Below are 17,244 nucleotides of genomic sequence, written 5' to 3' on the forward strand. Positions count from 1 at the left end.
AGTCTTGAGATCTTTGGTTAACTTGCACGAGTCAAAAACTTTCATTGTGTACCTGTTGATTTAGCACTTATATCATTTTGATGTTAACCGTGTGTTCTGTATACTGTATAACACTGGAAGAATTCAGTTAAATAGTAGAGACTTCAGTTAAGCCTTTCTCTGCTCTGCATATGAGATTGTTTTATTTGAAAGAACCAGAACTGGGCTGGAGGTCCCAAATAACAGCCATAAAACTTCCAGTATTCTGTATAATGTCCACGATATCAACATCAAAAGGCATCAACAGGATCATCAACATATTGTCTTGTTTATGGAGATAGTTCTGTTCATATATGTCTTTCTTATTCTGATCATAGGATGATAAAAGGTTCCTGGCTCCTTCTCCACACCAATTGCGCCACCTAGTGGAAGGCTGATTTAATACTCTTGTTATAAAGGGTATAAAGAGGCAGGTATTCAGTGAATTGAGCTGATTATTTTTCTCTCTAGTTGCTGTTGCAGGACCACACATACACTAACAAGCCTGCAGTAAAAAGAAGACAGAACATTTGTCAGTCTCCAGTCTTGGGTTTTACTGACACTCAGTGATGAGAGTCATCTACTAGAGATTTAATACCTCATGAAGGTAAATAAATAACAGAAACACTTTGTCAATCAACACAGCTTTTCAGATCCAGTCAGGACGTGTTGGCGTCAGGTGATGATCCACAAACATGGACAGTAGAGTGGTATATGTCATAGTAACATAGAGTACACCATAAGAAGATGAACATGATCCAGACTAAAAGAAACTCAGCAGGCAGAAGAAAACCAACGTTGTGACATCCAGATTTGATCAAGGACGATCTTCTAATGTGATAACTATCAGCATAACATGTCACCACAGGTATGAAGGAATGTTCCAGGTCCCTGACTATAGAACCCATAGGTAGATAAGATTCATGTAAAACAGGAGAAAGAAATGAGACAGGCCACAAGTGCTTCTGTTCAGAGCAGCTTCACTCAGCAGACTGAGAAAATAACAAGAGTCCATGGGAGAAGCAAAGCGCCACACTGCCTCCTGCTGGTAAAACACTGCCAGGGTATTAGAAAGAAGTCTTGTAGTATCACCGAGAGACAAGAATTGGACATTATGGCTCTATTGTTTTTCTCTGTTTATTTATTTGTTTATTTATGAATATTTCTTTACAGAAATACTATTTGAACAAAAACATAAACCAATATTATAAATGTGACCATATGTTTTATGTGCGTCACACAAACACAAAGGAGAGAGAGAGAGAGCAGTCTGTTGTGGGGCTTTAATAGCTGATGTCGCAGTTTCCGTGCAGAGAAAGTTTTGTTGTTTGTTTACATCTGTCCGTTCAGAAGTAAACCACCAGGATTAAACCTGAAGTGACTCTAAATCCAGCTTCTGAGTAGAGTTTTGCAGGTAAGGTTTAAACTTTTGATTGTTAGAACATCATCACTGCTGCGGAGTGGTTGACACTGTTTTTTTATCTGGTGTCCTCGTTCTCTTTCTCCACTCTTAATAGTAATTAATTATCTCATGCGTAAGCTGGTTTATTTCACTCCTGTCTGAGAGTGTGTATCGATGTTTTTCTGCTAACTCGCTTGTTCGTGTGTATCCAGTCCCGTTACAGATAACAGGAAGTAGCTACAACTAACGTACATAACCAGCTCAAATAAAAGATAAAACCTAATGCTGCTAAAGAGGTAAAGAAATGACTGCACATTCAGTCTGATTTGTTTATTTATTTTTATGCAGTTTATTGAGCTAGTGTTTAATTTGTTTTATAATGCAAAGGCATGTTTATTTTCACTTTTTGAGAGCAGTGACGCAGTTTAAAAATCTGCTTACATGACATCGACAGGATCAACAAAAACAAATGAATATTGACGTTCAATGTTGTTTATCGTGTAAATTTAACAGATTAACGTTACTAATCTTGGAAACGCTTCATAGTGAGGTATAAATGTATTTTTATAATTATGACGTAGTCCTTGTAAAGATCATCACGCCTATAATAAGAGTTTAGCTTCACCCTCAGATACCTGAAATCAGGAAGGAAAACACAGAGGAAAGAAAACACTGTGGAAGGACAAATATGCCCAGTATGTTAGGGTTATATTCACATTCACATCAACAGTAGCGGCTTTAGGCACGGGCGAACAACACGGGCGGCCTTTTTTCATGACACAAGGGCGGCGGCACGAGCACTTGGAAAAAATAAACAAAGAAATCTGAGCCGCTACATGGTTTTCTGTTATCTGTCATATCACTGTGTGGGGAACTGGCAAATTGGCGCCCCCTGCTGCTGAGAAGGTGCCGTGCACAGAAGCTGTGTGTGAGAAAGAGAGAAAGAGATTGGTAATACAAAACGATTCTGTGGTCACCAAGGTGAATTGGTTTAGTCTTGACTTCTGGTCGTGAGTGACAGCGCCGGGGGATGGAAATCTGTTGATTGTCGAGTGTCAAATAAACGCAGAGATGGACAGAAAAAGGTTTAAGCTATCAGGTGACCAATTTAGGGAAAAAAAGAAAAGATGAAGGTATGCTATGTTCTCTCTGTATGATTACAGTATCCATGTCATGAATGAAGGGCTAATGTTAATTGTTGGTATACGTTTGTTAGCCTTTTTGCTATGATGCTTGCAATGCTTATACAACAGTAATTCGTCTTAACAAACACCAGATCTAATTTCACCGTAAGATTGTGCTTTACAACAAAACTGTTACAAGTTCAGTTATTATTTATTTCCATGTTGGGTCCTGTAATTAGCCAATGGAATTTTCATATCTGTAGGTAGTTTCAAAGATGAACATTTGCCATTTGCTCCAACTCTATTTTGTGTCAAAACATAGTTTAACCAGTCATAGCTAAAACTGAGCCAAGCATAGAATTTGAGGCAGTAACCACGGAGCTAAGATAGATTAATATAGCGTCTAATGGCAGACACTTAGCGTGTAAGGGCATGTTTATTTAAATCCGCAATTCATGGATGTTCTTTTCGCGCGGGGGGGCGGAGGTGGTCTCGCCTGGGGCGTAATTCAATGTAGAACCGCTGCTTATCAAATTGGTTCAAGGTTAGTTTTTTACCCAGGGACCAACTTTACGCACAACATCACCCCATGTATTTATAAAGAGGTTTAGACAAACTAAATAACTTTTCTGTGTCTGTGTCTTTGTTTAGTTTGATGATGTGAGACAGACTTCAGTTCTTCTTGAACATAAACCAGTAAGACCTCATTTTATTCTCATGAAATAACTTCATTAGGTCCAATGTGCTGCTTAGTCTGATTGGTACAAACCTCACTGATGTTTGGGTTGAGATCCTCTACAATCAGGTGATGAGTTTGGCATCCATCCATTAGTATGGAATGATGTGTTGTGTTTGTGTTAAGGTGTCGGCTCTGTTATGGATCAGTGTGAGGACAGAGAGGAGGGACTCTCTGCCTCTAAACCAGATCCATGTGAGGAATATGACGACCAAACCAAAGATCACAGGTGAGATCTGGATCCTAATCCACAACTGTTCTTCATGTCAGAGTTCAGAGTCACTCTAGTCTCATCAGGAAAAGTCAAACATCTGGATGTGTTGTGTTGAAGACCAGAGAAACGGAAGAGGACAGACTGTCCTCTACCCAGCTGTGTGTCCTTGAAGAGTGACAAGTCCATGATTGAACCTATTGACTTCAAAGGACAAAAAACATCTGAAACAAAGTAAGTGGACCCTTTTTATAATTGAGTTATTATCAGTATTACTTCATACCTGATGAAATTTTTTTTTTTCTTTTTCTATCAACGCCACCAACTTAAGGCTGACGGCTTCATTCTGTTTCTGCACAAGTCTAATTCATAAATCCTGTTGTCAGTAAACGTAATACACAAGATAAATTATTATGATCAAACTATATCCTTAAAATAATCCCCAAACTAAAGGAGCAATAACTAGGTTACACTAGTCAACCTGTACCACTGGTGTGGATGCAAAGCAAACAGTAAACCTGCTAAGTACCATCATTTCTCATACTGGACTGGAAATGAAAAGCTCCTAAATTCCATCAATCAAAGTTCATGATATGATCTAAATATTTATATTTTCTCTCCAGAGTTCAGGAAAGATTAGAGGCTCCCTGTGTGATTAGGGATTCTAACTGTTGATGGATGTTGTTCATGTCAGTGTTTAAACTCACATTTCTCCAGTTCCATCATTAACAGTCAAAGCTCTGTATGTGATGTGTTAAAGGCCAGAGAATCCTACACCCAGCTGTGTTTCCATGACGAGTGACAGGTCCATGCGAGAACCTATTGACTTTAAAGGACAGAACACTTCTGAAACAAAGTAAGTTGATAAGGCTTCTTATATTTGAGTTATTATCAGTACTGGTCTCATACTCATTCCTGACAGAGCATATATTGGTGTTGTTTTTATCAACATTCTTCATAACATACTACTACACATTTGCTGTAGGTGTCTTTATGTAATTATGTTAACCTTTTTATATTCTCCTCAGAGTTGAGCAGAGTTCAGAGGATCCCAGGGTTCAGTCTACCCAGGAGCAACAACCAGACCTGGACTCTATATTTACGGTGTGTATAAAACCCAGCTGTTAAATAACAAGCCTCTAATGAAATACTAACATACTGGTTTATGGAGTACTACAGATTGAATCTTGTACTTTTTGACAGACATCAATCAGTGTCATGTGGAACACAACATACACATAGAGACTGATGTAGTCCAGGTGTAGTAGATGAAATGTGCTGATGTGGGGAGCAAATATTAACAAGAGTCTGTTCCAAGAAGCCACTGCTGTGTGTTGTCCTTTACAATCTATGATTTTTGTTAATTTAAGCATTTACCCAAACATGTTCATGTTATATTTTTATAATGAATACAGACTTAAAGTGCAAGCTCAGCTTCAATTCATGGGGTTGAAGAAAAATATTGTAGGGTATTCTACACCTTTAAAATGTCTCGTTAGGGCACCACCTCCTGTTATCGTAGGAAGAACACAGTTTAAATCAGTTTATCAGTCTCAGTTAAAGGGGAACTCCGGCGCAAAATGAACCTGGGGTTAATAACACATGTGTACCGAGTTCGACCGTTCTCTGGTATTTGTTTTCATGCATTTGTTTTGTTAGTCAAATGTGACCAGTTTTCTTGCAAACCGCTATTTAGCGTATAACGCTAGCCTTCGGGGCACACCTACACATAAAAAGAAATCGCTATTTCTATACCACTAACAAGGCTCACAATATCACCACACTTACACGGCAGCATAACTAGGGTCTTTACATGTAAACCGAAGCATTGAGAACTTTGCAAGTATACAGGCAGTTTATTAAAAAAGGAACACAGTATACCGTTCGCATCTGGCTCGCATATCCAGGCGGGCGCCATCTTGGGGAAACTGAACTCTCTTCGTTCAGTGCTTCTCTATGCTCTCAGTGCTTTCTTCCGGCAACAGACAGTTCAGTTTCCCCAAGAGTTTTGCAGCAGCTGGTGTGTTTGACCATGAATGCATGGGGAGAGCTTAGACTGTCCAGCTTTCAATCTGACATTGACATTATACGTCAATCAAGTGTCAAATGTCATAGAGTGGATAGATGATAGACGACATTAAAACATTTTTCTGAATGGCACACAATCTACCAGCACTACTTCACTGGGGACCCCTGATCTAAAACATATATGTATTTAAAACAAAGTATAATTTGGGTCACTGTCTATCTGCCTTTGTCTTTGTCTCATTATCAATAAACTATAGTGACTCAATGCCATTGGATACCATGTACCATATGCCTACACCATCCTACTGCCTCCAATGTTTTACAGATGATGTTGTATGCTTCAGCTCATGGTCCATTCCAAGCATTCTCCATACTTTTATCTTCCTGTCATTCTAGTACTGGTTGATTTCAGTTTCACCAAACAATGTGAATCAATCAGTGTGGTGTTCTAGAAATGCTCTGGCTTGATTTAGATGTCCTATGATAATGTCTAATCTGGATCTTCCATTACTGGGGCTTATGAAGTGTTTGCACTTTGTTGTTAACCTTCTGTTCATTTGGTCTTATGAAGCCTTCAGTCTGTCATTTTTCTTCTCCTACGAATATCTGTTGTCCTTTGTGTACATCCATACCTTCTATTGCAGAGCTCACCAGTATGTCCTTTTTGCTTAAAATGTACCAAACTGTGTAGTTACTTCTACTGTTTTTGCCATCTCTCTGACAGATTAATTTTGCAACCAAGCAGCCTGACTGTCTGGTGGATAGTAAGTAAGCTTTTATATTTTTATTTTAGTATCATAAAAATATTCTGTACTCATACGTATCAGAGCTATACATTTTTCTGAGCTGAATACAAAAAATAGCTGTCCTTGACAAACAAGCTGAATATATTCAATAGTGGGTCTAATACCCTTTCAAGATTTACTGTACCATCTACAGTTTATTTAATCTGTCATTTGTTCTTTCAGGAACCTCTTCTGGACTGTGTCAACGTAAACTCAAATCAAGATTAAAGAAGGTCCAGTGTGTGTTTGAAGGGATTGCTAAAACAGAAAACTCATCCTTTCTGAATCAGATCTACACTGAACTCTCTCACAGAGGGAGAGTCAACAGAGGTCAATGATGAACATGAGGTCAGACAGATTGAAGCAGCTTCCAGAAAGATAGATGAACTGGAAAATAGAATCAAATGTGAAAACATCTTTAAACCATCAGCTCACAGAAATAAACCAATCAGGACAGTGATGACAAAGGGAGTGGCTGGCATTGGGAAAACAGTCTTAACACAGAAGTTCACTCTGGACTGGGCTGAAGGCAAAGCCAACCAGGACATCCACTTCACTTTTCCATTCACTTTCAGAGAGTTGAATGTGGTGAAAGAGAGAAAGTTCAGCTTGGTGGAACTTGTTCATTACTTCTTCACTGAAACCAAAGAAGCAGGAATCTACAGGTTTGAAGAGTTCCAGGTTGTGTTCATCTTTGACGGTCTGGATGAGTGTCGACTTCCTCTGGACTTCCACAACACTGAGATCCTGACTGATGTTACAGAGTCCACCTCAGTGGATGTGCTGCTGACAAACCTCATCATGGGGAAACTGATTCCCTCTGCTCGCCTCTGGATAACCACACGACCTGCAGCAGCCAATCAGATCCCTCCTGAGTGTGTTGACATGGTGACGGAGGTCAGAGGGTTCACTGACCCCCGGAAGGAGGAGTACTTCAGGAAGAGATTCAGAGATGAGGAGCAGGCCAGCAGCATCATCTACCACATCAAGACATCACGAAGCCTCCACATCATGTGTCACATCCCAGTCTTCTGCTGGATCACTGCTACAGTTCTGGAGGATGTGTTGGAAACCAGAGAGAGAGGAGAGCTGCCCAAGACCCTGACTGAGATGTACATCCACTTCCTGGTGGTTCAGACCAAAGTGAAGAAGGTCAAGTATGATGGAGGAGCTGAGACAGATCCACTCTGGAGTCCAGAGAGCAGGAAGATGATTGAGTCTCTGGGAAAATTGGCTTTTGATCAGCTGCAGAAAGGAAACCTGATCTTCTATGAATCAGACCTGACAGAGTGTGGCATCGATATCAGAGCAGCATCAGTGTACTCAGGAGTGTTCACACAGATCTTTAAAGAGGTGAGAGGACTGTACCAGGAGAAGGTGTTCTGCTTCGTCCATCTGAGTGTTCAGGAGTTTCTGGCTGCTCTCTATGTTCATTTGACATTCATTAATGATGATGTCAATCTGATGGAAGAATCACAAAAATCCTCTTCAAGGTATAGATTGTTTCAAGACAAACCTGACCTAGATCATCTTCACCAGTGTTCTGTGCTCAAGGCCTTACAGAGTCCAAATGGACACCTGGATCTGTTCCTGCGCTTCCTCTTGGGTCTTTCAGTCCAAACCAGTCAGAGTCTTCTACACAGCTTGGTGAAAGAGAGAGGAAACAGACAAACGAACAACAGAAAAACAGTGAAGTACATTAAGAAGAAGATCAGTGAGGATTTTCCTACAAAGAGAAGCCTTAATTTGTTCCACTGTCTGAATGAACTGAAGGATCATTCTCTAATAGAGGAGGTCCAACGGTACCTAAGTTCAGGAAGACTCTCCAGAAAGAGTCTCTCTCCTGCTCAGTGGTCAGCTCTGGTCTTTACGTTACTGTCATCAGAAGAAGATCTGGATGTGTTCAACTTGAAGAACTTTTCTTCTTCAGAAGATGCTCTGCTCAGGATGCTGCCAGTCATCAAAGCCTCCAGAAGAGCTCTGTAAGTGAAAAAGCCTGCAACATACAGTATATTAGTACCATACACGATGTTTACCTTTATACTATGGATAGCACTTTGAATCGCACAATTACAAAGTTCTTTAATAATACAACCTCACTAGAGCACTACAAGTTGTAAAGAGATAAAGATTATCATGTACAGGCTTCGTGGATAAACCTGGAAATACAATGCATTAACATTTGTTTGAGGAACATATTTCTTCACATTCAACACATTCATAGTCAGACGATCAACTAGCAGTCAAAAACGGATGACACTCAATTAGTTTGAATAATTAAAGTACAAGTACAGTACATCAGATAATAGGACTTAAACATTCCCAAGGGATATTAAGGAATGTAACATAAAGGTATTTTACAGACATTAAACTGAAAAGGTGCAAATTGCCAAAGGCAGTCCAACGCAGAATTTTTTAACCACTCCACAGGTTTTCTGTTAACAAACTTTATTTTTAACAAGTCTGTTAAGACACCTGCTTTAGCAATTATTGAGTAAGTAATTGAGTAATTATTCCAGCAGCTGTTTAGAGAGATTAGTTCTTTTATAATTCATCAACCCAACTCAGGGGTTTCACTAGCCACTTTGTCTGTCTGTCAAGTGCCTTATTTTTTATTTTTATTTTTATTTCATATATTTTATATGTGGCGGCACAGTGGCGGGCCGGTTAGCACTGATGCCTCACAGCAAGAAGGTCACCGGTTCGGCTGGCCTTTCTGTGTGGAGTTTGCATGTTCTCCCTGTGTCTGCGTGGGTTCTCTGCCGGTACTCCGGCTTCCTCCCACCATCCAAAGACATGCTCATTAGGTTAATTGGTGATTCTAAATTGGCCGTAGGTGTGAGTATGAGTGTGAATGGTTGTCTGTCTCTATGTTGGCCTTGCGATGGACTGGCGACCTGTCCAGCGTGTACCCCTGTCTCTCGCCGGATGACAGCTGGGATAGGCTCCAGCAGACCCCCGCGACCCTTAACAGGAATATTTTATATATGTACAGTGTATCTGGAAAGTATTCACAGTGCTCCACCTTTTCCACATTTTATGTTACAGTCTTATCCCAAAATAGATTAAATTAATTTTTCCCCAAAATTTTACACACAACACCCCATAATTACAACGTGAAAAAGGTAATTTTTGAGAATTTCGCAAATGTTTTAAAAATAAATAAGAAATCCCATGTACTGTACATAAGTATACACAGCCTTTGCCGTGAAGCTCAAAATTGAGCTCAGGAGCATCCTGTTTCCACTGATCATCTTTGAGATGTTTCTACAGCTTAATTGGAGTCCACCTGTGGTAAATTCAGTTGATTGAACATGATCTGGGAAGGCACACACCTGTCTATATAAGGTCCTGCAGTTGACAGTGCATGTCAGAGCACAAACCAAGCATGAAGTCAAAGGAATTGTCTGTAAACCTTCGTGACAGTATTGTCTTGAGGCACAAACCTGAGGAAGGGTACAGAAGGGCACTAGTCAGGGAGATGACCAAGAACCTGATGGACACTCTGTCGGAGCTCAAACATTCCTCTGTGGAGAGAGGAGTACCTTCCAGAAGGACAACCATCTCTGCAGCAATCCACCAATCAGGCCCATATGGTAGCGTGGCCAGACGCCAAAAGGCACCTGGAGGACTTTCAGACCATGAGAAACAAAATTCTCTGGTCTGATGAGACAAAGATTTAACTCTTTGGCATGAATACTAGGCATCATGTTTGGAGGAAACCAGGCACCGCTCATCACCAGGCCAATACCATCCCTACAGTGAAGCATGGTGGTGGCAGCAAAGTACAGAGACATCCTGGATGAAAACCTGCTTCAAAGCGCTCTTGACCACAGACTGGGGCGACAGTTCAACGACCCTAAGCACACAGCCAAGATATCCAAGGAGTGGCTTCAGGACAAGTCTGTGAACGTCCTTGAGTGGCCCAGCCTGAGTGCAGACTTAAATTGGAATAAACATCTCTGGAGAGATCTGAAAATGGCTGCGCACAGACACTTTCCATCCAACCTGTAGGAGCTGGAGAGGTGCTGCAAAGAGGAATGAGCAAAACTGCCCGAAGATAGGTGTGCCAGGCTTGTGGCATCATATTCAAAAAGACTAGGGTTGTAAAATGCTGCCAAAGGTGCACCAACAAAGTATTGATCAAAGGCTGTGAATACTTATGTACATGTGATTTCTTAGTTACTTATTTTTAATAAATTTGCAAAAATCTAAAAAAATAAACAATAATTTTGTCATCATGAATTAATTTTGGAATAAGGCTGTTACATAATGCAGTGTGGGAAAAGTGAAGTGCTGTGAATACTTTCCGGATGCACTGTATTTTTTTTTTTCTGTCTTCTTGTTTTTATCTCAAATGTGTACATTCTATGTTTAAGTTGTTGCACTGTAGGCCTGGGGAAAGAAATTTCAATCCTGTGTATGTGTTACACACATGTCAGAATTGAAAATTGAAAAAAATCAGTTTTTATGACGCAGACTTGTGGCCTCATCTAAGTAATTATGCATCGTACATTGTGGTTTCTTTTCTGTAGAACAATGTGTAAAAAATGTCATCACTGATGAAATGTACTGAGTGTGACAAACGGGTATCAACTACTGACAGACAACCTCATTATGTCCTCTTACTTTCTTCTTTTCAGGTTGAGTTATTGTCACCTGTCAGAGAGAAGCTGTAAAGCTCTGGCCTCAGTTCTCAGCTCCCAGTCCTCTTGTCTGAGAGAGTTGGACCTGAGTGGTAACGGCCTGAAGGATTCAGGAGTGAAGCTTCTTTCTGATGGACTGAGGAGTCCACACTGTCTACTGGAAACTCTCAGGTCAGGAGTCAGTAGTTTATGATGTTTGAATGCTGCTGAATATCTATAATTATACCTCATATCTGTACACATTTTATGCCAATGATTTTTAATGTAGCTCTGGTAGATAATTATTAGTTTTAGTTTTTTTTTGTTTTATGTTCGTTTGGTTTTCTGGAGATGCCGATATATAAAAGTCACCTGATATGATGTCTAAACAAATGATCTATTCATGGTAGTGAAAGTGACAGTTTCTCTCTAAATTTGATTCTATTTTCCAATGATAAAAACCATTAAAAAATAGTTAAAGGTCTGCAGCAATGCTTACATCTCTGTGAGGCTGTACAAAGCAGTACTTTACAATAAATGCTAACACTAGCATGCTAACATAAGGTAAGAATGCTAATGATTAACATTTGCTAAATAGAAAGTACAGTTGAAGCTGATGGGAATGACAGTCCAAGAAATCACGTTTGAGTTGGACTGATTACATTCAGGTGTGTTAGCAAGAAAAGCTAACATACTGCATTTAGCAAGTAAACAACAACTGTTAAAAATGACTAAACGTGAAACAGCCCTGTTGCAGACAGTGTCTTATCTCCTACTCCCCTCACACTTCTTAAGTTGCTATTCAGACTATTACAGCATCTCTTGGCCTTAACATCCATTATCTGGATACCCACTGGTTACACCAAAACCACAAAACATTTTCCCTTTTGTCACCCACACTGGCTAGTTTTTGTCTATATTTAAAAGAACTGATGCTTATAGACTGAGTCTAATCATGTGTCTGTATAGTTTGTCAGGTTGTCAGGTCACAAAGGAGGGGTGTTCTTTTCTGGTCTCTGCTCTGACCTCTAACCCCTCCCATCTGAGAGAACTGGACCTGAGCTACAATCATCTAGGAGACTCAGGAGTGAAGCTGCTGTCTGATAGAAAAGAGAATCCAGACTGGAGACTGGACACACTCAAGTATGAACATAAAACATTTCTTCATTTTCAACTTTGGTAGAATTCACATTGGATGACAACTTCTTTAGGAAATGTTCATTATACTATATATATTATATCATGATTAGATAACCTTACAAGATAACATTGTGGTCTGCCTGCTGCTTCTTTTCAGGGTGGACCATGGTGGAGAGCAGAGAATGAAACCTGGTCTGAGAAAGTGTAAGTGTGTGTTTGATTCACCAGAATAATTAAATTAATCATAGTGACACTCATTTATTCATTCAATAAACCTAGGACACTAACACTGATCTGTTCCATTAATAAATATATGTGTCTTCTCAATCAGATGCTCGTAAACTCACACTGGACCCAAACACAGCACACAGGTACCTCCTGCTGTCTGACAACAACAGAAAGGCAAAGGAGCTAAGAGAGAGGCAGACACGTGATCTTACTCCAGAGAGCTTTGACCACTGTCAGGTTCTGTGTACAGATGAAGTTACTGATCGCTGTTACTGGGAGGTTGAGTGGGAAGGAGACGTCCTGATAGCAGTGACTTATAAAACAATCAGAAGAAGAGGAAACGCTGAAGACTGTTGGTTTGGGAGGAACAGCCAGTCCTGGAGTCTGCAGTGCTCTGAGAGTGGTTACTCTGTCTGGCACAAGAAAACAGAAATAGAGCTTCCATTCTCTTTCTCTGTATCTAACAGAGTAGCAGTGTATGTGAACTACTCTGCTGGAACCATCTCCTTCTATGTAGTCTCTCATGATGAACTGTTTCCTCTCTTCACCTTCCACTCCACCTTCACTGAACCTCTCTACCCTGGCTTTGCCTTTGGAGATGACTCCTCTGTGACTATTTATGAGCTGTAAACAAATAAGAAACACACTGCTGAGTGAATACAGTCAATGAAGTTCTGTATTTGTTTATTCGGGAAAATGAGCCAATATTACATATCTGTGAGGTGCTAAAGTAGACCAAACAATTCTACTTTGGTCTCATCTCACCACAAAACATTTTCTCAATGAGTGATCTTTGTTGGTGGACCACTCCTGTGGAGGGTAACAGTCGTCTTCAATCTGTCTGACTGTGGATTATTTGTGGGATCCAAACTCTTTAGAGATGGTTCTGGAACCTTTTCCAGCCTGATGAGCAACAACAGCTCTTTTTCTGAGCTACTCAGAAAGCTCCTTTGTCCGTTGCCATCATACACTTCCATAAACATGTATTGTGAAGATCAGACTGAGACCAATCCCTGATTTATTTAAACTAAACTGAACCACACCTGAGTCTCATTACATTGATGGAGACACTTCTGAACACATGGACTCTGATTGGACCTGGAAATGAACTTGGAATCACAGATATGTAATATCGGCTCATTTCCCTGAATAAACAAATATCAAAGTATAATATTTCTGTTTCATTTGTTTGACTGGTTACTCTTTGTCTACTTTGAAGATTTTTGTGAAAATTTGAGTCATTTTTATGTACAAAAACATTTAAGCAGCATTGTACACTGCCTGGCTAAAAGAAGGTCACCTACTCTAATATTTTGTTGGATCTCCCTTATCTTTGATTACAGCACACATTCTCTGTGACATTGTTTGGAAAAGCTTCTTCCAGTGTCCCCAGATTTATTTCCATCCAGTGTTGCATTAATTTTTCACCAAGATCTTGTATTGATGATGGGAGAGTCTGACCTCTGCACAAAGCCTTCTCCAGCACATCCCAAAGATTCTCAATGGGGTTAAGGTCTGGACTCTGTGGTGGCCAATCCATGTGTGAAAATGATGTCTCATGCTCCCTGAATCACTCTTTCACAATCTGAGCCCCATGAATCCTGGCATTGTCATCTTGGAATATGCCCGTGAACATCAGGGAAGAAAAAATCCATTTATGGAATAACCTGGTCATTCAGTATTATCCCATATATTTTTATAATATGTGTATATATAATAACATGTTCTATATGTATTTATTGTGTCTTGCTCTATCTCTTAGATATAGATATGTATATTTCTGTCTTTTTATTTACAAATTACATTCAAATAAAGGAAATATTGGTTAACTGCTTTCATGCACATGTTGATTTTGTACTTATTGTTAACTGTGTTGTGTATACACAGAGAATTCAAATTAAATAATAAAGGTGGAGACTTCAAGTACGTCTTTCTCTGCTCTGCATCTTATATTGTTTTATTTGAAAGAACCAGAACTGGGCTGGAGGTCCCAAATAACAGCCACAAAACTTCCAGTATTCTGTATAATGTCCATGATATCAACATCAAAAGGCATCAACAGGATCATCAACATATTGTCTTGTTTATGGAGATAGTTCTGTTCATATATGTCTTTCTTATTCTGATCATAGGATGATATAAGGTTCCTGGCTCCTTCTCCACACCAATTGCGCCACCTACTGGAAGGCTGATTTAATACCCTTGTTATAAAGGGTATAAAGAGGCAGGTATTCAGTGAATTGAGCTGATTATTTCCCTCTCTAGTTGCTTTTGCAGGACCACACATACACTAACAAGACTACAGTAAAAAGAAGACAGAACATTTGTCAGTTTCCAGTCTTGGGTTTTGCCTGACACTCAGTGATGAGAGTCATCTGCTAGAGATTTAAACATTTTTGTGCAGTTCATTGAACTAGTGTTTAACTTGTGGTATTCTGGGCAGGTAGACAGGTTTACTTTCATTTTCAGGCAGTGACATAGTTTAACGTTTCATCTCACATAACATCAACAGGATGAACAAAAATAAATGAAGATTGATGTTTAATGTTGTTTCTTATGCAAGTTTAACAGATAAATGAAATCTTGGAAACGCTTTATAGTAAAGTACAAATAAACCAGTCAGCCACAACATTATGACCACTTACAGGAGAAGTGAATAACATTGACCATCTTGTGACTATTTAGTGTTCTGCTGGGAAACTTCTGGACCTGGCATTCATTGGTGTGGATGTTACTTAGACATGTAGCACCCACCTAGACCAGACCAGGCACCCCCACCCCATAGCAATGACACTCCTTGATGGCAGCAGCCATCCCCAGCAGGATGCAGCCTGACACAGACACACACACAAAAACACTTTAGGAACAACTAAAAAAAAACAAAAAAAAAAACATGAAGAACAGCACAAGGTGTTGACCTGGCCTCAAAATGATCCACATCACAAACTGATCAAATATCTGTGGGATGATCCACAGAGGCCCCTCCCCTCAAAGGCCCCCACTAACAACATTCTGTTTCCAGACACCACAGGACACCCTCAGAAGGCTCATGTCCATTCTCTGATGAGTCACCACAAGGGAGACCTATACAATATTAGGAAAGTGGTCATAATGTTATGCCTGATTGGTATATTGCTGATTTTAACCATTGTGTTGTCTTCATGTTTATTGCAGACGTTTTGTATTCACGTGTATTTTTGTAATTTATGGTATGATACACCTCATTTACATAAAATTACAAATTATTTTTCAGTAAAAACAGCAGAAATTCTGAATTATTTTCACTATGATTATGACCAGAGACATTTATGTTGATCCATTATCACAGACTGGTATATGTCAGTGTTCACTCAGGATATTGTTTTGAAACTTGTCTGGTGTCCCTCTCGCTTTATTTCAACTTGGCCCACAACGTGACAAACATTAGAAATGTGTGTGTAAGTGTGTGTGAAAGTTTTGCACACTAGCAACCCTGGAGCTTGTAAGTGGTATTGCACCCACCCACACTTTCCGGAAGTGTTTATACACACTTTGATTGGCCAAAGGTACGAACGCCCGGAAGTGGGTGCCCAGGGCCGGAAGTGGGTACATTTGGCCAATCAAATTGCTCGGCTATACGATCCCGCGAAGAAGAACAATAATCAAGGTTAAAGAAGAAGAACATATCTGAAGATGGAGTGTGTGGTTGACAATCATTAAATATTTTACTACATTTACCGTAAAGTTATATATCTGCATGTAATAGGTAAGTATGATTTTGTTCAATTTATATCATTTATATCTTAGCAGGGCTGCCAAGTTTTGGAAAATTCCAAGAGTGAGACTTTTGGTGTTGTGACGCCTTCGGCCGCTGCCAGCGGCAAAAAACATTTGGCCTTTGACATTGATTTGGCCCATTTTACATCGATTCATACCTTAAGACTGTTGTCCTCACCTCCATGCCAGCGGCTCTCCCTACTCTGTGGCCTCCTAATGCTAGTCTTAATTAACCAGAAATTAGAAATGAGAAATGTAACAAAAATTTTGGCAAAAGACATTTATTTGTCAATATTTAATTTCAACCAACTCTCCATCATTTAACCAGAGACATATTTGATGTTATAGGTGTTGGTTGCAGATTTTGATGCCTTGACGGTCTCTTCCTCTTACCTAACATCTTTTCAAAAACTTAAGATAGCCAACATGTTACTGCTTGATTGAATACCATTTAAACTTTTACATTGGTTCTAAAAATGGATTCAAGGGACTCTGGTTTCTTTTAGGGAAACGTGGCGCGTTTTTAAGCGGGTAAAAGGGAGTACTCCTTTTACCTGCTTAGAAAAGCGCCACGTTTTACTTTGTCACCTTGGTCGTGTAACTACTCGTGTTACTGTTTTTAAATAGGGAAAACATGGAGGTGTTTGTTTGGTCGCTTCTAACTTCATCTCTTTTGGAAACTTTTGGCTAAGTGAGTGCCACTGGAAGAGTGCACGCATTGAGACGCTAGCTAGGCATCATGTCAACTCGTCCTAGTTAAGCGAATAACACAGTTTAAAACTGTACATATTAACTAGAAAACTCAATGAGAAACAGCGAATCAACAGTGAACAAAATTGGTTTTACCTACCGTCCCGTCTTCCAGCAAGCAGTAGAAGAATGTCGGTCCGGTATTCTAATGTCGGCGCTGTTGTGTGTGAAAGGATGCTCTAGTGAAAGCTGGAGACGCCAAGGTCCGCCTTACGTTGCTACTGACATTGCGTGGTGCCTTCCCGTAGTTGGTTAGATTTAGGCAGAAAGGACTGATTGATTGGTCTGGGATTGGTTATCTCGGTCAGTCAATCAGAGTCACTCGGACTACAGCAAGGCGAGGACCAAAGTTTATTAAAATGAAAAACAAATAGAGAGAGAATTGATAAGCGTGAGAAATGTCAAGTATGGCGTGTGGTGTGAGAATGCGTCAAATTGCGT

General features: G+C 39.9%; 3 protein-coding genes and 1 long non-coding RNA gene across 4 annotated transcripts in view; all 4 read left to right on the forward strand.

Moving 5' to 3' along the window:
• Positions 1 to 1,003: 1,003 nt before the first annotated feature.
• LOC311499827 lies at positions 1,004 to 3,723 on the forward strand. The gene is made up of 3 exons (XR_014699470.1): positions 1,004 to 1,432; positions 3,196 to 3,509; positions 3,612 to 3,723. It is a non-coding gene; the product is annotated as an uncharacterized lncRNA (long non-coding RNA).
• A 531-nt stretch (positions 3,724 to 4,254) lies between these two features.
• Positions 4,255 to 17,244, forward strand: part of LOC311499823 (protein NLRC3-like) — a 41,097-nt gene continuing 28,107 nt past the window's right edge. The window contains exon 1 of the mRNA XM_084560957.1: positions 4,255 to 4,347. Coding sequence (XP_084417083.1) covers positions 4,283 to 4,347 — 65 coding nt within the window. The 5' untranslated portion in view covers positions 4,255 to 4,282. The remainder of the gene's footprint in view (positions 4,348 to 17,244) is intronic.
• On the forward strand, positions 6,527 to 11,143 carry LOC311499819 (NLR family CARD domain-containing protein 3-like; the record flags this gene model as incomplete). The annotated part of the gene is made up of 2 exons (XM_084560950.1): positions 6,527 to 8,286; positions 10,948 to 11,143. Exons 1-2 carry the CDS (start codon positions 6,764 to 6,766, stop codon positions 11,141 to 11,143), a joined length of 1,719 nt encoding a protein of 572 aa, XP_084417076.1. The 5' UTR covers positions 6,527 to 6,763.
• On the forward strand, positions 11,231 to 13,128 carry LOC311499820 (stonustoxin subunit beta-like). Its single transcript, XM_084560951.1, has 3 exons — positions 11,231 to 12,072; positions 12,227 to 12,273; positions 12,401 to 13,128. Exons 1-3 carry the CDS (start codon positions 11,885 to 11,887, stop codon positions 12,925 to 12,927), a joined length of 762 nt encoding a protein of 253 aa, XP_084417077.1. The 5' UTR covers positions 11,231 to 11,884; the 3' UTR covers positions 12,928 to 13,128.

Source organism: Chelon labrosus (genome assembly GCF_963514085.1).
Source record: "Chelon labrosus genome assembly, chromosome: 14".
NCBI classification, from domain to species: domain Eukaryota; kingdom Metazoa; phylum Chordata; class Actinopteri; order Mugiliformes; family Mugilidae; genus Chelon; species Chelon labrosus.